At 43.5% G+C, this 26,299-nt stretch overlaps 1 protein-coding gene and 1 long non-coding RNA gene across 6 annotated transcripts in view; one reads left to right on the top strand and one right to left on the bottom strand.

Moving 5' to 3' along the window:
• CSMD1 (CUB and Sushi multiple domains 1) overlaps window positions 1–18,854 on the top strand; it is a 997,036-nt gene extending 978,182 nt beyond the window's left edge. For all 5 annotated transcript variants that reach the window (XM_082215381.1, XM_082215380.1, XM_082215382.1 and 2 more), the window contains 5 exons: window positions 1,517–1,678; window positions 3,098–3,210; window positions 5,433–5,520; window positions 6,305–6,437; window positions 16,047–18,854. In XM_082215381.1, coding sequence (XP_082071507.1) covers window positions 1,517–1,678; window positions 3,098–3,210; window positions 5,433–5,520; window positions 6,305–6,437; window positions 16,047–16,206 — 656 coding nt within the window. In that variant the 3' untranslated portion in view covers window positions 16,207–18,854. The remainder of the gene's footprint in view (window positions 1–1,516; window positions 1,679–3,097; window positions 3,211–5,432; window positions 5,521–6,304; window positions 6,438–16,046) is intronic.
• Window positions 6,138–16,336, bottom strand: LOC309528290. The gene is made up of 4 exons (XR_014217611.1): window positions 16,243–16,336; window positions 14,643–14,743; window positions 12,772–12,811; window positions 6,138–6,491 (listed from the first exon to the last, which is right to left on the bottom strand). It is a non-coding gene; the product is annotated as an uncharacterized lncRNA (long non-coding RNA).
• Window positions 18,855–26,299: the final 7,445 nt, after the last annotated feature.

Raw genomic sequence — 26,299 nt, 5'->3', positions numbered from 1 at the left:
GAAATTCAATCTTTATGAATTCTTATATGACCTGACCTGATACACACCTCCCAGACTGGCATGCAGATCAAAATTCATTTATACTCTGACTTTCAGACATTCTGAATAGCCTAGCACAATTTTTGGCTCCAAAAAAAGTAACAAAATTGTACATTAAGAAATGCAGATATTTAAGTGAAAAGCCATAAAGGCCATAAAGGCTGCAATTCTATTCTGGGAGGACATTCCCAGGGGCAAAAAAAAAAAAAACAAAACAAAACACCAGATCATCATCTTGAAGGCTGGAAAAAAGAGCTTAGAACTAAAGGGGCTGGGAGGAAACAGATGTTGAATCCCCCTTCCCAATCCACATGGCATTCCAAGTTCTTGGACCAACTAATTTTGGAGCTCTGCCATCAGTAGGGGCAAACAGGGGCGTTCGGGGGGAGAGGGCATGCTGGTGGATGACCCATCTGAAAAACCCCATCCAAACCTGGGGGAAATTAAGGTGTTGAAGAGGTGTGGAAAATTAGTAAATATCCTTCCATCACCTCCATGAGATGAAGTTTGGGGTGGATCACTTCCATGCAATTACAATGTGAAATCCATCAGCGACAGACCTCGCAGTCTCAAATTTCAGAGGTGCCCTGTGAAACACCAAAATTCGGCACCTCACTAATGCTCGCCCTCCATTCTATATCGTATTTGGGGTGCCCCTTGAGGCTCTGCAGCCAGTGCAGCCGAGACGGTTGTGCGCCCCTAAATCTGCCTCTGCGTCAAACAGGGAGAGTTTTGCATGGACGAGTCTATTACAAACTACTATGTCATTGACATAGGATGTATGGTATTTTCTTAAGAGTGTAAATTCTGCTGTACTAGAAAATGAACGAAATGGCATAATGACACACAAGACAATTGTCAGTATTTGAACATGCAGAATGGAGGTCTATGTAACTTACATCTTCACAAAAAATATGGGAATTGGGGGGTGGGGGACTGAGAAAGCAATATAGAAATCTGCAAGTTATGGCTGCAGATCTCTGCCTAATTTTTCATGTGTTCATCTAACTGAAGTCAATGAGACACTTAGGCATGTATAACTTCCGTCAAGAGTACACTCAAACTGCCTTGAATTTGTTCTAAAGGACAGTAAGGAGTGTTTCTCTTGGTAGTACAACTTGCATTACGACCAACTGATCGTTTCATTATTGTTCCAACGTATGATCCTAAATCCATTGGTAATAAAGAGGATATGTTTTCTCTCATGTATTTCTGGAGAAGCTGAAGTGAGAGATCCAAAGCAATTTGCTTTGGACTTCAGCTGCAGCAGGAAGATGTCACTATGCATAAAGATTCACCATAAGTTCATATACTCTATTATCATTGATACTATAAATATTTCAATACAACAAAGGTTTTGAAACAGTGTGTGGACCCTCTAATAGTGAACTAAATAATGAATACGCAAAGAAGTAGAGAGACACATCTGCTTGCATTTTGTTGTAGTGATTTACTTCTTTGTTCATCTTTTCTCCAGTTCCTTCAGATGTATTTTTTATAAATTCATTGTGGAAAGGTTTTTATGAGCATCAAGGGAAAAGACAACCTGCAACTCTAACCGTTGACTGGTTCAATGCTACAAGCAGTAAAGTGAATGCTACATTCATTGAAGCATCTAGCACACAGCTCAAGCTATCAGGTGAGGTTTGAAATCCCATTTTGAAGCTGCAATCAAGGTTTCGGAGACATGTTCCTACCTGTTTCGATTTACATGTAGCATGTGTAAGGTAGAAGAAGAGATGTATTTATGCTACTAGAAAGCCTTATACAGTGGTGCCCCGCAAGATGAATGCCTCGCAAGACGAAAAACTCGCTATACGAAATGGTTTTGCAGTTTTTGAGCTGCTTCGCAAGACGAATTTCCCTATGGGCTTGCTTCGCAAGACGAAAACGCCTTGCGTTTTTTGCAAGTTTGTTTCCTTTTTCTTAACACCGTTAATACAGTTGCGACTTGACTTCGAGGAGCAACTCATAGAACGCGGTGTGGTAGCCTTTTTTGAGGTTTTTGGTGATTTTTGAAGCTTTTCCAAAACTTTTCCGACACCGTGCTTCGCAAGACGAAAAATTCGCTAGATGAAAAAACTCGCGGAACGAATTAATTTCGTCTTGCGAGGCAAGAATTAATTTTGTCTTGTGATACGACGCTTATAAATTACCTGGTTGCTTGCAGCTGAATCTGATGCATGAAATAGGTTTTGATTAAAATTATTATTGTTTGCTACCTCTATTAACCTGTAGAAGAAATCTCATCCTGTAGTCACCACACATCCCCTTTGATACCTGGCAGTTAGGGGACATTGACATTTTGTTGCTGATGTAAATATAATAATATTTCTTTACATGCAAAGTTTGTGCCATTTTGCTAAGCTTTTCCATGCCAATGCTTTGTAAAAATAAACCTCTATATATCTTACTCCCACAAATTATCTCGGTAAATCCAATATATCCCATAGTTACTTCTAATTCAAAACATAGTCTTTTCCATGGCATGATTTTATGATCAGATCTAGCAATTGAAACATTTTTTGAAAATATCAGACAGACTCTGAAAAGCTCTGTGCACATTTGCAAGTTAATGCACACATTGAACTTACATTAGTTATCAACTGAGGGACAATATGGGTCCCTCAGCTTTGGAGTGGCCATACTGTTTTGTTTGCAACAGGTGCGTGTTTAAAGGGGGAGAGGGAAAACTGTCGTTAATGGAAGGTTTCCTGGTTGGTTTGCCTTTTCATTGCTCACGTGAAGGGGCTGCATTCTAGGCCAAAATACTTGTTCATATCTCAGTTGATGACGCTAATATATGATAATCGGAGCATGGCTTTTAAAAACTGGTTCAGAGGGGAACCATTGCTTTGAAAGCCGGTTTGTCGGAATACATTACACCATTTATTTCAACGCCGTAATATCTAATTACGTACAGTTTTTTTAATGTAAATGAAGTTTAAGCTAGCTCAATGTTTTAAATCATTTACAGAAAAGATTAATATTTTGTTCGGTCTAAAAATACACAGAGTGAACATGTTTTAAAATGCACTTTCTATAATTTTCTTTGTAGGCGTTTACAAGAAAGAGGAAGCCCATTTGCTTTTGAAAGTCTATCAAATTAAAAATCCTAGGGAGGGTTCTGCAAGCAAGTTTGAAAATGACAAGTGGGCCTTAGATGGCTATGTAAGTAAACACAAAAGACGTTTATGTGACTCAAATGTTGTCCCCACCTAGTAGAATATCTCTTCTCGTATATTTTTACATTAGTGGTGGTATGCATTTTGAAATGTATAAAACCCATCACTACTCCCTTGACTCCTTAAGAGAAGTATTTTTTTGCACACATCTGCTTTATTGCATTTAACATTGCCTTGTTCCCAAAGAATGAGACACAGAACAGCTAAGATGGAAGATTTTGCTCGGCCAACTTTCTCATTGACTTCGGGATATTTTAAAATACTGGAACAGAATATTAATTTCCTTATGTGGTTTCCTTACTTTTGGGGGGCCTAATTTGAAGGCAGAAGTAATTATAATCTTCACTGAAGATTCTTGTGGAAAGCTATGAAATTGCAGAACTGCAGTTTCCTAGAGTGTATTAACAATGTATCCGTTGTTCTTCCCAATTAAGAAATGTTGTGTTTTGAGTTGGATCCAGTAACCAAGGTGTGCTTTCCCAGTCACTGTAAACATTTCGGGAGCCCAGGTTGCTAACCAGATATGTATATGAGTGAAGGAAGAGGGACAGTGAGGAAGCTTTCTCTCTGCAGGATAGGACAGACACACTGATGTGTGAAAGGAGGGTGCGAAATGAGAAGACAGCTTCATCACTGTGCCCATCTCCTTTTCTTACATCTCCTCTCTGTCTTCCTCTCTGATGCAGAGAGTCATTGCTAGGCACGACATGTTGCTCAGCCTTTTCCTTTGTCTGTGTAAGGATCCAGCACTAAAAACCACGATACCAAGAGGAAGCCAGTGGTAATGGATAGGGAAGAGTTTCTTGACATGCCACTCTTGTGACCTATCACTTCGTGCAATTTTCCAAAAGCAGCATTTCAGCAAAACTATACATGCATTCTTCTAAATAGAGCCTCTTTTGTAAAACTGTAAACTGCAGCTGAGGGGGACCCATTCCAAATTCGGACTGCAGCAGCTGGCCGTGGATTAAATTGTCTCTGTCCTCCTCACACCAGGGTCCTGATTCAACTGCTGCCAGTTAGATACCGGGTGAAATTCAAGGCATTGGTTTTGATGTATAAAGTCCTACGGAGCTTGAGACTAGGATACCTGAATGATCATCTCACCCCTTAAATGCACAGTCAGTCATTGCATTCTGCATGTGAGAGCCATTCTGCACAATGTAAGAATTGTGCCTTTAGCATTGTAGCGCCTACCCTTTGGAATACTCTCGCCATAATATTAGACAGGTGCCATCTCCATTGTCTTGAAGACCTGCCTTTAAACTGAGGTCTTTCCTCTGTTCTGGCATGGTTTTAAAGATGGTTTTATTGTTTCACCACTTGTTGTTTCTGCCCTGGATTCCTTTGCGAGGAACAGCAAGACAAAAATACGATAAATATCATAAACAATAAATGAAATGGAGTTGCCAGTGTGAGATTTCCACTTTGGCACAGGCCAGACAAGTTGGACTCATGGCAACCTGAGAGTGTGGCATCTAGCCAGCCAGGCCCCATGCTGGGGCTGGAGCTCTTACTCAAGACCCCTTAGAGGACGCTCCTCATAATCTATGGCTCTAGCCCAAGGTAATCCAAACCAGAGCCCCTGGCACTTGTCATTTGCTGTTTTCTCCTCCTCCTCCAACCAGGACAAAAATCAAGGAGGAGGGAAGAGGGCTAAAGAAAGCATGTCTTGGAGGGCAGGTGGGACACCTCTGAGAGTTGCATCTTACCCCATAGCCTAATGTGTGTTGCAACACATTAGTGTGCCAGCTGCAGTGTGTGTGTGTGTGTTTCGTGAATGCTCCCCGTGCTCCTCCCGGAACTGGAAAGTGGTTAGTTTAACCTGCAGTCTGCTAGTAAAACTGAAATACTGTGTCACGAAATGATGCAGGTCTAAAAAGTGTGTCATCAACATGAAAAATTTGGAAGGCTCTGGCCTAGGTGTTCCTCATCTCTTCCATGGTAACTGCAGCATTCCTTTCAAATATTTCAGAATTTGTAATCTAACAAACGCTACAAATGCAAAAGGGTCTTTATCATGATGTATAGTTTTATGAGTCTTTTTGTTCAAATGAAAACCAGGATTTGTGTGTTATTATAAATGGCTGTTTTAACTATTCTGATGATTTTGTTTCATTGGTGTTAGCAGTAATCATGAAATGCAAACAAACACAAAAGATGGTTCCATTGTCCACTCTTGATTTTAATGGTTTCTCTCTGTTCTAGGTGTCATCGGGACTCGACAGAGGTGTCTTCACATATCAAGGTGACATACACGGAAAAGATTTTGGAAGATTTATGCTCCAAAGACAAAGTAAGAATGCTGCTATAGCCCTATATAGTGTCATATAGTCTATTATTGAATACTGATAACCTCAAATCACTGTGCCACCACTGAAGTAAATAAAAGCATATTTATTGTATTCAATTACTACCACATCTTCTCAATTAGTTTAAATGTGCCATTAAATCTCTAATTCAACTATTTCATGCTGCCACTTCATTTTTGATGCAACAGCAACCTAATAAGATAACTGCAGGATGCTTCTATGAAGACCATCAATGCAGAATGATGATTATAACAGTGCTTTAAATGGCTTTTACAACTTAGTCTTTAATATGTTCTGTGTTTAAATGACTTTGGTAGTCCTGGATTCTGCATGTATCTTCAAACTGTAAGAAAAAAGCCAGCTTGCATTTTCCAAGGTTATTAAGGGATATTGTTACCATTTGTGGATCAGATTAAATCTGAATATTCTGAATCCTTTTTTCAACCTTTGCCAGGAGATGGAGGTGATGAAGATGACAGAATTTACAGAGGGGGTGTGTGATGTTAGAATCTGTTGGAACCATGAGAACCCAATGGTTTGAGGAAAACAGCTGCGTGCGTTCATATAGGATTATATAGCTCCACACTTATTTATAGATCTAGACATTTTATACATGTTTATTGCATTTAGAAAATACATTGCATTCATACAAGTAATTTTTTAAAAATGTGCTTGTTTTGCCAGCCATACTTCTGCTGGATATACATGCTTATACTTGCATCCCTTAAAAAGATTATTTTCTTTCCCTTCCCTTCATTTTCTTTTCAGGTCCTTTAAGTGCGGGCGCAGATCATCCCAATCACTTCTATGGTACAAACAGCAGTTCTGTTGCAGCTGCAATCCTGGTACCGTTCTTTGCTCTAATATTATCAGGGTTTGCATTTTACCTCTACAAACACAGGTATGCTGGATCTAATCTCTTGTGACATATTTAATTAAGTGCACAAACTTCTGCCTGTTGAGAGTAGAGAGAAGAGAAAGCTTTAACAAAGATTAACTGCTCAATTTTTACAAGGTACAATTTGATAGCCCAAGCAGCAAGACAACAAGTAACATTTTGGTAGCTTCTAATGAAAATTGGTTGCAGATACAAACAAACACATGAGCGTGTGTTTAAGACTTTTCTTTCATGGAAAAACAAAACAAAATATTGAGGTTAGCCTACATCAGAAATGGCTAAACTGTGGCCCTCTGATTGTTGGACTACACACCCAATAATCTCTGACCATTGTTCAAGTTGGGCTGATGGGAGTTGGAGTCCAGCAACATTTGGAGTAGCCTACCTATTTTGCAGTTTTGAAACAATACGCAAACACAGCCATGCTTTTTTGAGTTTGTATGCAGCTCAAGCCAAGTAATGGGTACAAACTGCATATATTTGGCTAAGTGTGGATAAAAATCCATATATTAAATACAAAATGATGTGGAGAGCTGCCCTTAAGATTGGAAAAATTAGAAACTGAGAGAAACCAAAATGGACAGATTTGGCCAAGTCTAAAGTGGTGAGCTGCAGGTTTGGCTGGGCGATATTTGGTTTTCAGCAACTAAAACAGCGTGATATACTGATATATCACAATGTTTCAAATTGCCCAGCCCTACTCCATACCACTCCTGCTCACAGGAGGCAGAGTGGTAAGGGTGCTTGCTCTGCTGAGGGGGCAGGTGGGGATGCCGGAGGGCTTGATCACCTGAGAAGCGGGCTTCCTTAAGCTGCCCACCTCTCTGCTGATCACTGCAATCTTAGCTGGCAACAAACTGCAACTTCCTGGCTGCAGACAGAGTGACTAGATGAGGTGCACTGCGCTGACATCGGCTAGGGAGGCACAATGTACCGTATTTTGCGCCCCATAGGACGCTCCGGCCCATAGGACGCACCTAGTTTTTTGGGGGGGGAAATAAAGAAAAATATTTTTATTCCCCCCCCCCAGGTGCGGAGCTGGAAGAACCAGGTCGGGGAACAGTGGGAAGGCATGCTCTGCCTCCCCGCTGTCCCCCGAGCTTGTGGGGCTGACAATGGGGAGAGGTGCGCTGATCCCGGGACTGCAGGCAGCTCTGCGCCGCCATCCCGAGCGGGGCGGGGCTTTGCGCCCGGCTCCAGGTGGTCGCGCAGAGCTGCGCTGATCCCGGGACTGCAGGCAGCTCTGCGTGGCCATCCGGAGCGGGGCGGGACTTCGCTCCCGGTTCCCGGTGTTCGCGCAGAGCTGCGCTGCCCCGCTCCCGATGACCGCGCAGAGCTGCCCTGATCCCGGGACTGCAGGCAGCTCTGCGCCGCCATCCGGAGCAGGGCGGGACTTAGCACCCCGCTCCCAATGGCCGCGCAGAGCTGCGCTGAGCCCGGGACTGCAGGCAGCTCTGCGCCGCCATCCGGGACGGGACTTAGCGCCGCCGCACAGAGCTGCGCTGAGCCCTGGACTGCAGGTAGCTCTGCGCAACCCTCTGAGCCGGTCTCCCGAGGGTTGCGCAGAGCTTCCTGAAGCCTGGAGAGTGAGAGGGGTCGGTGCGCACGGACCCCTCTCGCTCTCCAGGCTTCACCGAAAGCCTGCATTCGCCCCACAGGACGCACACACATTTCCCCTTCATTTTTGGAGGGGAAAAAGTGTGTCCTATAGGGCGAAAAATACGGTATTTGCTGGCTGAAAAAGTCTGAAACTGGTATTGCGGTTTGACCATTGTACCAGTTTCAGACAATTAATTGTAACATTGCCCAGCCACAGGTTCACCAACCCTGCCTAGGCCTGAGCAATGGGTATTGAAACATCGCCCAAGACCAGTAAGGGCCCAGAGCACAATGGTGGTTTAACCCGGGGTATATTGCAAGTGAAACGGCCTCTACACCCAGCACGCTGAAGGAGAAATAAGCTGCAGTGGCAAAGGGACTCAGGAGCAGTGGCCGTTTCACTTCCAATATTCTTCACCAGGTGAAACCACCATTGTGCTCTGGCCCTCATACAAGTGAGGGATGTAACATCTGCATTGAGGGTTATGCGGCTGCCTGCCCCTCAGCAGAGAAGTGTAATGGAGCCCCTATCCCACCACCAGGTTGTGTGAGGCACAGATGAGGTGGGGGCTCTGTTAGACTTCTCCATTGAGAAGCAGGCAGCCACATGCCCCTCAATGGAGAAAGAAGTAGCTCACCTGACCCACACGCACCCCGTGCCAAGGCAGTAGAGAATGAGGCAGGCACCGGCACAGCAGGGTAAAGGGACAGAGAAAGAGGCAGCCCCCAGGGAGCCAAAAAGCTGATCAAGCCCCCCCCCCCGCTCCTTTTTGGCTCATGTGGGGCAGGTGGAGTAGCTTTCTATGAGAAAGAGGCAGCACCTCACCCACTGCCGCCATCTTGGCACAGGCAGGTTACCTCTTTCTCCCAGCAGAAAGAGACAACCCGCCCGCGTGAAGGCAAAGGCAGCTACCACTGCCTGGCTACCTTTGCCTGGGAGGGAGAGCTGTGTGTTGCATCCTGGTCACCCCAGGAGGGAGCCTCACCTCAGTACCTTGTTCCCTCCATGCACCAGACTGCCTCTTTCCCCATGAGGTGCCAGGGTGAAACCACCTCAGCTCTCCCAGTAGGAATGGTGGCAATTTAAGCTGGGGTAAATGCATCTTGTTCCTCCCTCTTGTTTCAGCATTCTGGTATATCGCCAGATCACTGTTGAAAAGCTGACATCACCTGGCCTCCATTGTATCATACAAAATATATGTAGCACGTTAACAGTGCAATCTTCTACTCAGAAATAATACATTTTGAGTTTATCTTACTCCAAGCCATAGGATTGTAGCCTAAGGTTTATTAAACAGTGGACATGAGACAGCCAAAAGTCAACACTTTCAAGGGAGATATTGAAGCACATGCTTAATTTTTCCATTTAAATTTATGAGACTTGAAAGGGTTTCTGCATTGTGCCTTACATGTGCTTCCCCCTTCCCAGTGCCTTATGAATGTTAGAATTCAGATAAACAGACCCTATGGTACATGCTGAGGGAGCTTATGGGACTGCTGCTAGAGTTGGTCTAACATGAGAATTGGGTATATACCATATTTTTCGCCCTATAGGACGCACTGGCCCATAGGACGCACCTAGTTTTTTGGGGGGGGAAATCAAGGGAAAAATTTTTGTTTCCCGCCCAGGTTTGTGCCGCCATCCCCAAGCTAGAAGAGGGAGACGGAGCGCTCCGTCTCCCTCTTCTGCCTTCAGGGACAGCTTGCCCCACTGTCCCCTGAGCTTGTGGGGCTGGCAGGGGGGAGAAGCAAGCTTGCTTCTCCCCCCCCGCCAGCCTCCAGATCAGGTCGGGGAATAGCGGGGTGGCGGCGCTGCGCCTCCCCGCTGTCCCCCAGCTTTTGGGCTGCAGGCTGCTGCCCACAAGCCTTGCGAGCCCACGGGACATCCCGCCGGGCTTGCAAGACTTGCGGATAGCTGCCTGGAGAGTGAGAGGGGTCGGTGCGCACCGACCCCTCTCGCTCTCCAGGCTTCAGCGAAAGCCTGCATTCGCCCCGTAGGACGCACACACATTTCCCCTACATTTTTGGAGGGGAAAAAGTGCGTCCTATAGGGTGAAAAATACGGTAAAACAATTTATGTCCGAGAAGATAGATTAGTTTTAAATATGCATACATGCAACACTCTTAAAAAGTACTAGAAGTAACGGGTCCTGAATGTCCTAAACTACAACCCTGTTAAGAGACAAAATAACCTTCAGCAGAAGGATCATTTTTATGTCTTACAAAATTACAACTATGTGTAGTAGTTTTGAGCCAGGTGCCCCTGTCCCTGGAAGGAAGCTTGAATGCAAAGGGTGCTGCTGCTTGTTTAGGGTGCTAACCTGACCATCTTCTCCAGGAACCAGGGCTGACTGCTACAGCACTTTACTACACTTTAAGCTATAGTCCCAGCTCAGAGGCCAAGACTTTTTAGCTTAGAAAAACCATGCACGTTTAGTTTCTGCTAGCGACCCCTGCATTCTCTACAACCTCTGAGGCCTTAAGTATCGGGTGTGCAAATTTATACACACAACACTTCTTTTCAGCTGGAATTCACCAGAATGGCGTCTCAGCTGGGCCTTGGAAATGAGGAGAGAGACCTAACCAGACTCAGCAAAGGTCCACTGGACCTCCAGCTCACGAGGAGACCCTCTCCGAAGGGAACATCCTCTAGAGATGGTCTCCTCATGAGCCAGGGACACAACAGGGCCTCTCAGCTGGCCCCCTCCGTCAGGCTTGACCCAGGAGTGGAGCTGCAGCTGGTGGCATTGGGTTGTCACACGAGGAAGCTGTCTCTGCAGCCCACCTGTTGGGCTGCTGCCACCACCACCACCGCCTTTGCACGCATGGGTGGGGAGGGCAGGTGACAGAGCTAGGCTTCCTCTGGCTCATGAGGAGACCCCCTACCCCAAATATATCTTCTTTGGGTTCTGGAGTGGATCTTTTGAGGGAGGCATTCCAGCACTTTTCAGTCTGGAAAAAACACTGGATATAAACGACAGCAGCCCTTCTTAGTCAAATGGCCAGACAGAGAGAAAGTCAACATCGTGCTATTGCAACATCCCTTCTCTCCCCCCACCCTTGGGTGCTGTTCCAGGGGCTTTCTTCACCCCCCCCCCAAAAAGGACCCATTGCACTCATGAAAGTCCTTATGCAGGGCTTTCTCTGACAGAATGAATTAGTTGACTCCTTCCCTTGGTAAACAACCCTATAGGACAACACAAACACAGCTAGGATATAGTCTTACCTGGGGGGAGTAAGTTCCATTTATCTCAGAGGGGCTGTTTCTATTTTATTTTATTTTTTTAAAAAAAGGTTTAAAAAATTCTCTTATTTTTGTCATAGCATTTACTTTGATGGAACATCTATATTAATTCAGTTCAATCGTCTAACTTCAAATAAAATGAGTTTTTTGAGGGATTATATTTTAGGTTCTTGTCAGGGGTTCAGGAGCAGAGGCGAGGGCAAGGGAGGAAACAGAGAGCAAGGGGGAGGAGGCAGAAGAAAGGATGAGTGATGACGACGACCCGAGATCTCCGAGTCTTTCCAGTGAATCAGAAGATTCACAAAAAGGAGCACCAGTGGCCAGGGCAAGGGGGGAGACTAGGGGGACACCCCAGGAAGAAAGAGCCAGAGGGGACTCAGAGGGGAGCAGTTGGAGATCAGGACCTACGTCACCGCCAGAGAGTAGGGAAGAGGAAGAGCGCCAGGGAGCAAGCGCTGGCAGCTCGCAACAGGAGGGAGGGCACGAGTCAGGAGTGGCCACACCTTCATCGGGAAGCGAAGTGACGGTTAGACGGAAAGTGGAAGGTTGGGCGCGCGCGCCAAGTTCAAATGCACAGGAAGGTGACGCAGTAGGCAGCCCGGAAAGGGAGCCAGGTCCTAAAGCCCGGCGCAAGGAGACAGGGGAGTCAGGGGGGTCAGCGTCAGAAGAATCCCGGAAGGAAGAGACCAAGGGGGGCAGAGGGACCCAGAGGAGAACTGTCAGGCGGAAAAGGTGGAGCAGGGCTAGGATATTAAATTGGTGCGCAAGGGGCGGAGACTCAGAAGGAGCTTCGCCGACCTAAGCATAAGGCGTAGGGTTGCACGCAGCAGCTCGAGAATGGAGACTGTAACTCAATAAAGACTTTTATTTAACGATCGCTGGCTAGCGTGATCCTCTGTGAGCTAGGATCTGGAAGTAACCCTGACAGTTCTATTTAATTATATTCATAAAAAATAAACACTAAATTTAGGGTAGAAGAGTCTTATATATCACTACTGTTTTAATCCCTTCCTTTCAGCTCAGCATACGTTTTGTTGAAATTTGAGTAATTGAACAAAAGCAAATAGTTTTGAAATCAAATATTTCTCTATTGTTGTTGTGTGTTGTCTGATACAGAGCATTAAACAGCTACTAGTTTGTTTTGGCTCACCTCTAAAAATAAAATGTTTCCATTTTGCTTACTTTTGTCTATTATTCACAGTACTGTCTAATATGAGCAAACCCCACCCCACCCCCCATTTACATGGGGGTTACGTTCTGAGACACCACGTGCATCAGTGAAATTGCGTATATATGAAACATTACTGGAAAAGCCTGTGAATTCTGTCCCTTTCTGTGACGTTTTCGGTCACTTCCGGGTTCGGCACAATGTGTGTATACACTTACTGAAAGCTTGTAAATTAATACATAGCATTAATAGGAATTCAGAACAATATTTTTCAATTTTGCCCAACTACAGTAGGGCATTTAAAAAAAACAAAAAACTTTACATACCTCTTCATGATCAAGTTTTTTTCAGTACATATCTGGGTATCTGAAATGATTTTTTTAAAAAAATACACCTATGAATACACTGGTACCTTGGGTTACAGATGCTTCAGGTTACAGACTGGGCTAACCCAGTAATAGGGTTAAGAACTTTGCTTCAAGATGAGAAAAGAAATCATGCTCCGGCGGCAGCGGGAGGCCCCATTAGCTAAAGTGGTACCTCAGTTTAAGAACAGTTTCAGGTTAAGAATGGACCTCCAGAATGAATTAAGTTCTTAACCCAAGGTACCATTGTATAACAGATTAAAACATGTTCTTACTAAAGTTTTATAGAATGATCACAGAAGCCATGTGGAGCTGTTACTGAAGCATGAGACACAGCTTCATACAAGGAGGGCTTTCCTAATTTTTATTGTATTTTTGGTTTTTTATTGTATTTTTGGTTTTTATGGAAGCCGCCCAGAGTGGCTGGGGAGGCCCAGCCAGATGGGCGGGGTATAAATAATAAATTATTATTATTATTATTATTATTATTATTATTATTATCCCCTCTAAAAGGAAATGTATAGTTTGTGGCCATAATGGGATGAGTTCTAGAACTACCCAAGAATTCTAGAACTACCGAAGAGTTCTAGAACTACTAGGGGGCAGAGGCAAACCTTCCAGTTTCAGGCCCTTACACCTTGTCAGGTGCCACCTGATGGGAAGGGGCTTTGGAAGAATTGTGAGGAGCTGCTCCGGGAATGGAGAAACTGAAAAGCAAAGCATGAATGGAGCAGTCACTCCTGCCAGTCTGAATCCTGGCCCTGGGCCTTTGCTCAAACAAACAGGGAATCCTCTGCTTGCGCAGAGCCCCATGACTTCATCTGCCCCCATGGCCACTCTAGAACTATTTGATTGCAGTTCTGACCACAGGATTGCAACCCATTTCCCCCAGTCAGCCCACTACAGTCTCAAGAAACTTTGAAATTATTTTCATTATATTAATGAAAGGAATGACAGTAAACCCTGCTGCTAAAATTCAGAAACATTGCAACTATTTGTGGCTATTGAAACCAATTTTTTTAAATGACCAAAAGGGGAAATGATTTGAAGGCATTTCTTGCCATTTAGCAGGCTTTTAAGAACTCGAAAGAAAACATTCAGAACCTACCAGGAAGCAATTCCCATCTGTTCCATTCCACTTTTGGCAGCATCTACTACTACATTGCTTGAAGTGTTTATTTCACTTAAAGTTGGGATTAATGATTAAATCTAGCAGAGAAATGAAGGTATTTTTGCCCTACAGTTTAGCAGACTGAATAGCAGACTGCAGTAAAAGGAATAGATTTTTTTCCTCCTGTACTATTAGTAGGAAATGTTATGAATTAAGTGTTATGATAATGAGCTTTCATCTTTTCCCTGCCATGGTTTTTGCATGTTTTCTTCACAAGAAACAAGATACATAAATTGTGGAGTTGGTGACAACGCTTTCCAAGAGAAAAAACTACCTATTGCACCTTTGTAATAGTGGAGAATGCCAAATTACAGTGGACCCTCTGGATACAAATTTAATTCATTCTGGGGGTCCGTGCGCACCCTGAAAAATCTGTATCCAGAGGCGCTGCTTCTGTGCACGCACACGGCCCGATAGAGCACATGAGCGCAGAGCGCTTCTGCGCATGTGCGAGCGGCGAAACACAGAAAAATAATTCCAGGTTTGCTGCTTTCGCAACCCAAAGTTTACCTTACTTGAAAGTACTGTAACCCAAGGATCTACTGTACATGCTTCATTTTGTTTCTCTTTGGTCCCTGTCTCTTCCTCTCCCCCCCCCCTTCTCTCTCTTACACACACCGGGGGTGGGTGAGACATGGTAGTTGGTTCCCTATAGTGGTACCTTATGCCACTGGTGAATCTGTACGAAGGAAGCAATCCCCTGGTCTTCTATTCCATCTTCAGATTTACTCCTATGCCACTGTCCAGTAAAGAGTATAGCAACTGCAGATAATAAAAAGATAGAAACAATAAAACTACAATTAGATAAAAGTATCAAAACAGTTAATATCTAAATATTAAAGCAATATCTTAAGAAATTCAGCAGAACAGATGAAAAAAAATACAATCTAAACAGATTATGCAGCCAAAACTGACTTGCATAATTTGAAGTGCGTAAGGTGATTTGACTAGTCTGCTCACCTCTCTTGGTGTGTCGGCGTTGCTGGACAGAAGAGGCTTCACAGGGGCCCCAACGGTGGAATTCAAACGGCAGTGCCCTTCTTGATAGGCGGCAGGGGCCTATGCCCCCACCGCCTATCAGGAGCTAGATACCCTGCACCCTGCATTGGCGAATGGGGATGCAGGCTAGACGTGGGCAGAGCCAGGGGCAGAGCCAATGGAATCAACAATGGGCTTCCCTCGGATCCGCTCCCTGCCCATTGAAGCAGCCCACACCTGGGGCACAGCCTGTTTGTTCCTGCGCCGGGTTTTCCTGCTTCTTTGTAGGATCAGGACCAGAGTTTGCCGTGTTGCTGTGGGAGCTCCGTTTTGCTCTCTGCTGCATGAGGCTTTTGCCATTTGCCTTTGGCTCTAGCAAGCCTCATTTGATGTAAGTCTTAAGAACTCTCGCCTGGATTGACAACTTCCAGGCAGGCCAGAAGTATTTAGATCGCCCAATGCCCAAGCCAAACCTCTTTCATCTGTATTCAATAAAGTTGTGGCCTGTTTTTACCCAAAACCTAGTCCGATTGGTCTCTTATTTATATGGGTTGGGGTTTGGGAAGTCTGATGCCTTGTCCTGCAAGTAGTGTTTCAGTTTACATTTAATCTGGCAAAGGCAGATTAGGGGGTTTGCTTTAAAATATGGACATATTTCTTCTCCAGCCCTACTCACGGCTACTGCAGTGTTTTAAACAACCTCATGCCCTTCAGGTACACAAGTACCAGGTCCTAAGCTGTTATTTCCTTAGTGGGAGAAAGAGTACCTGTTTTCAGGTGAAAACAGACCCATAGAACCGGCCTAAAACAGAGCCTAGTGTTGTGGGAAGCCGCTCTCATGCAATTTGGATACATGTGAAACAGGTCTACAGCTTTTCCTTTTTTTGATGCTTTGGTAATTGACAACTCTTTGTTCTCTGGGCTTACAAGTGAGGCAAGCTGCCAACCATTTTAAGCAGCAGGCACACTTCTGGGAGCTTAATAGCGTTCAGACGTCAGGATCTTTATAAATTGCTTTAGTTGTACCATGTTATTTACAATGGCTGAGGCTCTGATTTTTTATCCTCCTCTTCCCTCCCCTCTCCAGAACAAGACCAAAAGTGCAGTACAATGGTTATGCTGGACATGAAAACAGCAATGGACAAGCGTCATTTGAAAATCCTATGTATGATACAAACTTAAAGCCCACAGAGGCAAAAGCTGTGCGGTTTGACACAACTCTGAACACAGTTTGTACAGTGGTATAGCCTTCAGTGCCCAGTTTGACTGATTCATAGCCATACCTCTGATGGACAAGCAGTAATTCCTTTGGTGCCATATACCAGTTTCCCTTCTCTAGGCTTCGCTGCTGTAATCTTTTAACATCTACCGGCATAGACGCAGCAAGGCTTTCTGGTGAAACGTCAAGTCTTCTGGGGAATCAAGACCAAGATAATTTCTTCATCTCAAAGGTGGATTTGAAATACCTGGCTGCATTTGCTCCAAATCAAGGCACACTTTGAAGGAAGACTGCCAAGTCATATCCATCTGTCATATTTAAATGCCTCAGACTTTCACATTTGTAAGTGGCTGGATGCCTTTCAATGCAATCTTCTGGGCACTCGGATCACTCCGTTGGGAACTGTGACAAAAAAATAGCACCATAAATTATCCCCAGAAATAAGAACATTCAGGAGGAGATTTAAACAACAACAACAAAAAGAAGTTTCCTTGAAGGAGAAGACAAGACAACCTTCCTCGGGGGCTGCACACATCTACAAAATGCTTTACCATTGAAATCTTGTCAACTGTTAGAACAACCCTACAGTATATCTCAGATATTCATACATAAGGCAGTCTACAAACTTCCCAGTCAGCTGTTGTATTGCAAAATGTTAATGCACAATTTTTTGCACTAGTGTGGTATGAATGACTGAGTATGATACTGGTTGAAAACAAAAACAAAATATACAGGGTTTATACACACTATACATTGTATATAAGCATTTACTCTCTCTTTTTTGTTTTTTTGTCCTGTGACGCATTCCATAATAATTTTACCCAGCACGTATGTTATACAATGACTATTCCTATTCCTATTCCTGGCAGAGTGACTTGTGACTATGAAGAGACTATATTTTGGTTTATTTTCCATGTAAACTCCAGTACAACCCAGCCAGATTTGGGGGTGGTGGGGTGGGAAGCCCATGTTTACAAATCTTCATCCCCAGCCTTGTTTCAGTTTTCTCTCTCACTTCATTCTTTTTTTCTCAGCATCATACTCTGTAACAGCAGGGGAGTCAGGCAGCTACTGCTGCTTGCCATGTACAAAATGTGAATAGTAATTTATTTTAGATAGTTCATAAAGCCTGTGGGCCCGTGCTCACAATACAGTCTTCCCTTTTGCATTTGTTTGCCATCTTTTTTTTCCACGTGGAACTACATTCTTTTCTAATGTTACATAGAACTTACAAATGCATTGCAAGAGAGTATGTAAAATTCGAGCCACATCCAACATGCAAGCCGCCACTGCAACCACTACGCTTTCCAATGGGGTGTCTGTATGTGTGTGAATGTGTGAATGTCTTTGTTGGCTACATTTTTAACCAATACTGCTTGATGCTTTTGTAATCACACAGCTTGACAGAGCAAGTTTGAGATGTACATGGAAAAACTCAAAGTTACTGTAGCAAGGGTTGCCGCTAGCTTCTCAAAACAAAAATGGGGACATGGCAAAATTAACTGACAGGTTGTTGATTCACCCAAGTCTTTTACCTATAGTACTAACTCATGGGTGGCACAGAGAGAAGGATAAGAAAACTACGGGGATAGCTGTGGCGTGATTAGACCTCTGTTGCTGCCTACTCCTCAGCTCAGTAGGCTAGGGTGAAAACCAGAAACAAGGGAGCTATAGTGGCACCAGTACATACTTTGACCTTCCTTTATGTCAGAACTTTATGTCAGAAAATGTTGGCCGCACCCACACTAATTTAATCAAACCAACTATGTTACTTTTCAAAAATTATATTCAGTTTTATACTGTATTTCTATTGGTTTCCGACAGAGGGACAAACACCATTGTACATCGCCAATGATTTGCCAGCTGACATTTAAAAACCAAACAGAATGATTTATATTAATATTCTGACACCTTCACATCAAGTACACAGGCCAGGTTCCAAAAACCTGCACTACTGGTTCCACACACCGAAAGGATCTTTGGAGTTGTGCTTCCCAAACATTACCCCCAGAAAGTCATATGTCAAACCACTTTTGACGAGGCTTTCAAAAGCAGGTTGTCATACGGCAGGGGCAATTTTTATTCCTTGTTCAAAGTGGGGGGAGGCAGGAATTCCACTGGGCACATTCAAGCCCTTGGGCAACTCAAGTAGCTCTTTGGATCCAGTCCATTATGAACCCCGACACCAAACTAAACCAATCACCAAAAATAAGCATTAGCAGAAAAGAATATATATCAGTTTATGTTAAATAGCAAGAAAAAGTTTGCAGGGTAATCTTTGATCAAAGTGGGAAAACTTGCATGATTTTTGATGGAAGATACCAGCAATGCCAATAAGTTTAGCTTCTTCATCTTTTTTTAAAGAAAAAATGTTTAATATTAGAAACCTTGGCACTGTCTGGACATTTGTGCTTTGCTTTAGAGGCAGATTACTTTTCTATTATCCCACGTGCATTTACAATTTTATATGATATCTGACAGATTTGGGCATTCTCTGAAAGGACAACAGTGATCAGAACAAAATATCCCCCCCTTTCATAAAGAAGCATTGCTTCTAGTGTAGATTGCACTGTTGTATAGTGGAGAAAGGGAAACACTGAATTGCTGCCTCTGAAGTCACTTTATTTCAATATTAGTGGTGGCAGATGTAACCAAAGTCATGGGGGCGGGGCGGGAGAGAATACAAAATATGAAGGGAGAATGGGTTTGGGTTCTCCTCCCACCCCCCAATTCTTACGCTGTCTGGATGAAGAGTAAGAAGAAGGAAAGTTTTGTAAAATAGTGTTACCACCCTATGCCCTGGGGGAGCTGGTTCATTTCAATGCACTGGGCTGCACATGAGAAAACAAGTCTGTGCATGGGTTGGCTCCATTTACTGCAATGAACTGGGGGAGCGTTTCAGACAAAGGAGCTCCATGGATGAGCCAGAAGAATTCATTAGACTCTAATGAATTCTAATAATTCATTAGAGCATGGTTTTCAACTTTTCATTCTTTAGAATCTGAAAATCCTAACTTGATTTATTCTAGGGAAGTATAATTAAACAAGAAATAAGGCTGTTCACGTTAGAGTAATAAACCATCAACTTTTTTTTTTTTTTTTTACTTAATGGAGGCAAAACAACCATTTCTCTCTGATATGCTCCAATCTTCAGTTGTTACTGAACTTCTCGTCTGCAGTGTCACTCATTTCAGTGAAACTACAGAACAGAACATTGGTTCATACCCACACAGCATATCTAGAGATACAGCCCTACCTAATAAAATAGGTCCATGGCTGTGTGTGTGTGTGTGTGTGTGTGTGTTTCCCCCTTTGTCACCTCTGTGCCTATCTCTTGAAGGTTTTCTGTTCCCTTTGGTTTTGTTACAGTTGCGTTGGATTGCACACTGACCAGGTTAAATCTTCCATTTCTAACACTCCTTTTCAGGCTCCATGCTTGCCCAGACATGCATCAGGTGCACCACCCCAACAGCCCAGATCTTCAAAGTGCCACCCCAAAGTCCATTCACTTGAGTAGAACCTGAATTGCAGAGTGACTTGAATAGTAAAATTGAGGTCTCTCGTAGTACGGTCATGCCAAAGGCAGTATGAAATCTCTGTGATGTGTTTACTGTTGACTCTTTCCCCAGAAAGGACCAGAATGATTATGATAAAGCAAAGGTAAACATACTCAAAGAAAAAACAATCAAAAACAGGTTATGTGCTTCAAAGCTGTTTAAATCTGCTGCTTGTATCACCCATCTTGCCTTTCTCCAGGCTAGCTGCAATAATTTTTTTCTTCTGTAATATATTTTGTAAACAAAACAAAAAAAGCTGTTATTAAAGAAGGGGGGAGGGGGGGAAGCTGGCATTATGATCAAATCAATCTAATTTTCATTCCCAGTACTCCATTTTGCCATTTCACGACATGCTGCTGTGACATGAAGTAGGTGCAAAAGAACTTTTTTGTACAGAGATATATTTTTTATGAAAAATTTGTAAAATTATTAAATATGCTGTACTTTTTGATTAATGTAGGTAAATTGTTAAAAAAATGTTTTTACAATACAAAAGGAGAAAAAAAAATCCTGTAATTTTTTCCCAATACTGTAAAATGCACCATCTTTAGCTGAATTTTCAGTTCTGAACCTATTACACTTGTATTAATATTAAAGTGGCCTGTTTAAAATATACAGTAATTTTTTTGGCAAAAGAAATATAAAAGACTGTAATATAGCCTGTGCAATGCCACCTATCTTGAAAGCAAATTCAAAGTTCTAATTAAATATTTAATTTTAGATTTCCAGATTACTGTGTAGCACTGTACTGTTCTTATAGTCTTATTTTATTCACTTGAAATGGAAGAATTTCTACTAACCAAGTTTAAAAGAAGGTAGTTGTGTAAATGTAGGGCCATACTGACATCAGAGTTTCCTACTCAAAGTGATGTGCCTTTATATGTCTGAAGAAATACGTCTATTTCTATGAAGTGTTCTTTGCCTCCTTGTATCTTTGGGCACAAAATCTGTGGAATATTTTCACTATCCTTACTTCTCTTATTTACAATTCCTGCACTTCTTGGAAACGTCATGTGCATTGTGAATTATTCAGAGGATATGCCATGTTTCTGGACACTTCCAGACTGCCACTATTTTGTGAGTGGAACTCAAACACATTCTGACAAATTAAGGCTGCACAGTTAAAATGGAATTTGCAGTCTTGCACAAAAATCCGCTCATCCTTAATGGACTTTTTGTGGTAAAAGAAGGTGATGGGAAAATAAATACACTAGAAAGTGTGAGAGAGTAATAACCACTTGGCAAAGCATCATATAACCTCCCCACAAATAAATGAGAACAAATGCTCAATAAACTGGTCACCTCGAAGCAACCTCAGATGGTGTCCCAGTTTCCATTCCTTTTTGTTGCCCTTGCCTTAAGCACACCCACAATTTGTGAAAGGCAGAAGAAATACACCTGGATGCACAAGCTCTCATGGGTAAAGGTAAAGGGACCCCTGACTGTTAGGTCCAGTCACGGACGACTCTGGGGTTGTGGCACTCATGTCGCTTTATTGGCCGAGGGAGCCGGCGTACAGCTTCCGGGTCATTTGGCCAGCATGACTAAGCCGCTTCTGGCAAACCAGAGCAGCGCACAGAAACACCGTTTACCTTCCCGCCGGAGTGGTACCTATTTATCTACTTACACTTTGACGTGCTTTCAAACTGCTAGGTTGGCAGGAGCAGGGACCGAGCAACGGGAGCTCACCCCATCGTGAGGATTCAAACCGCCAACCTTCTGATCGGCAAGTCCTACGCTCTGTGGTTTAACCCACAGCGCCACCCGCGTCCCATGCATAGACTACCCTAAAAGATGCCAGCAACAGGTTGCTTTGCTTGTTTAGGTTGCATGTTAGGATTTGCCAAGATGTTACCCAATCCAACTCCAGGAGCCCAAAGAAAGAAAGCATATAAGCACACATCAATATAACTTTTTAGGCCCAAAACATTTCAATTAGGCACTGTGAACAAAGGCACTCTTGTGTTCTTCAAGTGACAAACTGAACTACTTGTGCAAAGTGATGCACATCATCATTAAAGAAAAGATGAACAGGCTTGACTTGAAACGCATGGACCTGAATTTTTGCGTTTTTGGGTAGCTTACCTGGTCTAAATAAAATAGGAGGGTTCTTCTGGTGTAGTGGTGTCAACTGATCTCAAATGATGTGGAATGCTCATCTCTTACCTTTTACTATTTTTTCTGTTTTACAGATTTAAAAGCACGCTTATCATCATTCAGTAAGAGAGAAAGCAGCTCTTTAAAATAAGAGGACACCGTTGTTATCCTCCCAGAAGGCACTGGGATGGTGGCAGCTAACAGCCAGCTGTCCTGAGGATGGCTCTTTCTCTACCTCGTATTCTCTTCTCACCCCCCACCCCAAATATTGAGACAGTGCACTTTTTTAAAAACTGAAAAGGAAAACAGAGAAGAGCTCAAGATAGTTCCCCACCTGAAAAATAACAAAACTGACATCCTGCTTCTCTGCCCCTGAAGAGGATGGGGAAATGGCTCCTTTAGCTCTTAAGAAATGTAAATCCCATGAGAGCTTGTGCCATGTTGATAGATATCCTGACTCAATTGAATGCTTAGCTCTTTGGTTTTCTCCTGTGTGTACCTTGTGCAAGTGTTTGCACATTCAGCCACAAATTCCCCCCAGCAGAAAGTACGTTGGACATAAGGTAGGCTTGGTCTAATCAAATAATGGCAAAAAAATCCTGCATAAAAACCCCGAAGTTGACAGATTGCCACAGCATCTGTTACCATTCCATAGCACCTACACGATCTGTTTAGAATGTGGATATACATTCTTTTTTACAGTATAGTTGAACAGCCGATTTGGCTGAATTCCAAACTGGACTGATTCTGAATCAGATTGAGGCAGCTGGTACTGAACTGGAATGACCCAAATTGATTTGGGCCTCAGAACGATCTGTAAGAGAGCCATATAGCTAAAATGTCACAAAAATACAAGATACCATCTATTTAATCCCCTCGAGGGGCTACCATGCCTCCAAGTTGTATACACTTACCTTAAAAACAAGAAAGTGATGTCCTTTTTACCTTTGAATTTCTTTTGTTTTATTTGGGGGGTTTCAAAGATGGATAGCACAAAAACCCTTTTGATCTACCTGCTGACAGTTTGCATGGTTAGTTACCTCTTGAGCTGCTACCGTGTCGCCAAAATTCAGGCCCCTATGTGAAAAACCAAAGTGCAGTGGAAGCTTGTGTTATGGATGGGATCTGTTCCGAAGGCCCGTCCGTAACACGGAACTGACGCAAGCCGAAGTGCCACATCTGCACATGTGCATGGTGCGATTTAGCACTTCTGCGCATGCACGAGCGGTAAAACTCAGAAGTAACCCGTTCCGGTACTTCCAGATTGCCACGGGACGCAACACATAAACACGTACAGTGGTGCCTCGCAAGATGAAAAGAATCCTTTCTGTGATTCTCTTCATCTAGCAGTTTTTTCGTCTTGCGAAGCAAGCCCATTGACGGATTAGCGCTATTAGCGGCTTATCGGATCAGCTGATAAGCTGCTTAGCGGCTTAGAAAAGGGGGGGGGAACCCGCAGGAACTCGCAAGACATTTTCGTCTTGCGAAGCAAGCCCATAGGAGATTCGTTTTGCGAAGCACCTCCAAAACGGAAAATTCTTTCGTCTAGCGAGTTTTCCGTCTTGCAAGGCATTCGTCTTGCGGGGCACCACTGTATCCTGAAACAGACACAACATGAGGTATGGCTGTTTTTATTGGCTTCCTAATTAAAGGAAAGGGAAGAACCAAAGTTATGGATTTGGGGTCTAACTAAAGTCAGATCTTTCCAAATTGTTCATAGAATCATAGGATTGGAGAGTTGGAAGGGCTCATCTAGTCCAACTCCCTGCAATGCAGGACAGGAATCTTTTGCCCAATGTGAGGCTCAAACCCATGACCCTGAATCTCATGCTCATCAGATTGTGGCCATGGTCCATGCAGAGTAAGGCACATTTCAATGAGCCACACTTTCTTTTAATCGAGAGACTGAAGCACATGCTTAAAGCTCTACTACTTGAATGAACAGGATTGTAAAAGCTGAATTGTATTTTTCTATTGAATTGTATCCAGTGGCCTTTACTGAATAACATTAAGAATCTTCTTTTTCATTTATTTGGACAACCTTCTTCTCTATCAATAGAACCACCCCCACCTCCATCAGGATAATAGCATCGCACATTTTATGAAACAAGTAAGCATTTTTGTAAAAAAATTTGCACCTGCTTATTCCATAACAAAATGTTATCTAAGCTTGGATCCTAGAACAATAGGCAGGTAGGATCCTAGAATGCAACAACTGATTGGCTTGCAGGAGAAGACCAATCAGGCTCCAGGAGGGAAGCAGAATCAGCCAATTGGACCAGACTCAGTGTGTAAATAATGTATATAAAAGCCTTAAGTTTTTTTTCGGGGGGGGGATTTAGTCACTGTTTTACAAGCTACAATAAAGAGAATGAAATCACTGCAGGACCGAGTATATTTCACAAAATGTGGCTCACAAATGCACCTCTCACATATTCTGTGACCAGTGATGTCCAATCCCCCCCCCAAAGAACCCCACACAATTAAAGCAGTCCAAAGTAGGAAGCAGAGAAATTAACCATGGGGGAGAAAGGTATCCTGGCTACTGCAAATAAAATAGTTTAGAATGGGAAAACCATACTAATCTCTGTATCATTCCAACTTTAGTATATGTGCTGCCGAAGCACCATTAGATTCATGCAAACTATGTTTGACGCATCAAGGGAGAAAGCTCTTCTCGGCAATTTTTCTGGGACAAGATGGAAAGCCAGGGGTCTGTGCTGCTTAATGGACTTTTAAGAGGGCAATACCCCACTAATGGGAGAAGAATGCAAACTAAAATGGAAGACATTCAAATGTTGGGGCTACTCTGCTACCAATTGCAAGCTTTTCTATCCAACCCAATGGTAAAAACAACAGCCACACAACAACTAGTGCCTTTTGAGAAACTTCTCCCAGCCACAGGAGAATAGGTAGAAGTAGAGAATAGGTGTCTGCAAGCTATAAAATATTATTCCAAGACACTGTAGGGTCCCCCAGCACAATTAAATAACAATGGGGGAACTAGATTTAGGTCAAGAAATAGCTTCAGCCCAGTGGTCCAAAATGCGGTCTAAATCACTGTTTAATTTGGTTTCTGCCAGCAAAAGGGGGCTTGCATTAAAACCCATCTATAGATTGTATTTAGTGGCAAGAAAACTAGCGCTGATGTACCAAGGAGCTTCACCGATATGTAGGCGAGGCTGTTGATCTTTAGGTACATATATTCACAGATATTCCCATATATTGTGGGAATGTGCCCAAATTCAGCTGTTCTGGCTGTCAGTATTACACGAGATTAGTAAAATTATAAGGTAGCAAATAGACGTGACACCAGAAATAGCTTTATTAAATATATTTTGAGGTAATACAGTGGTACCTCGCAAGACGAACACCTCGCAAGACGGAAAACCCGCTAGACGAAAGGGTTTTCCGTTTTAATAATAATAATAATAATAATAATAATAATAATAATAATAATAATAATAAATTTTATTTATATCCCGCCCTCCCCAGCCGAAGCCGGGCTCAGGGCGGCTAACAACAATCAAATAATCAGTCAAATGATCACAAAATCTAAAAATATTTCATTATAAAAATTAATTAAATCAAATTGATGGCAACCAATTAAGCAAATTAGAGGCGCTTCGCAAGACAAATTTCCCTATGGGCTTGCTTCGCAAGACGACAGCCCATAGGGAAATATCCGGGACAGCGGGGAAGCGCAGCGCGCCTTCCCCACTGTCCTCGGACCTCCTCCGAAGCCGGGCGGTGGGGCGGGAACGCCTCCTCCCGCCGCCGCCGGGCTTCGGAACGCTGCTCCGAAGCTGGGCGGGGGGCGGGAACACCTTCTGAAGGTGGGCGGGGGGCGAAAGTCTTTGTCCCCCCTGCCTGCCTTCCCAGGGGCTTTTAAATCGCCCCAGACAGCGGAGAAGTCCTCCGCTGTCCCGGGGCGATTTTAAAATGCCGCCCGCCAGCATTTTAAGATCGCCCGGACAGCGGAGAAGTCCTCCGCTGTTCCGGGGTTTTTTAAAATGCTGGGGGTGGGAAGAAAAGCCCTTGTCCCCCCCCCCCCCCAGCCTTCAGAAGAGGTCCGGGGACAGACTGTCCCCGGACCTGGTCTAAAGGCGGTTTCCCTAGGAACGCATTAATTGATTTTCAATGCATTCCTATGGGAAACCGTGCATCGCAAGACGAAAAACTCGCAAGACGAAGAGACTTGCGGAACGAATTAATTTCGTCTTGCGAGGCACCACTGTAACACAAAACTGCATGATAAAGAACTTTTTAGTCATCTGTTATCAGCAGCTAGGAATATTATAGCTAGACATTGGAGTGACCTCTTGGGGTGAACTCAGGCAATTGGTACAAAAGTGTATGGGAAACCGTCCTACTTGGGGGGGGGGCGACTAACTAATAAATTACGATTGTTGAGGGAACAGAAACAAAAGGATAGCTTCACAATGGTTTGGCTTTATTTTATAATGG

This window comes from Podarcis vaucheri (assembly GCF_965113315.1).
Source record: "Podarcis vaucheri genome assembly, chromosome: 3".
NCBI lineage: Eukaryota > Metazoa > Chordata > Lepidosauria > Squamata > Lacertidae > Podarcis > Podarcis vaucheri.
This window is presented reverse-complemented; position numbering and strand designations above follow the sequence as displayed.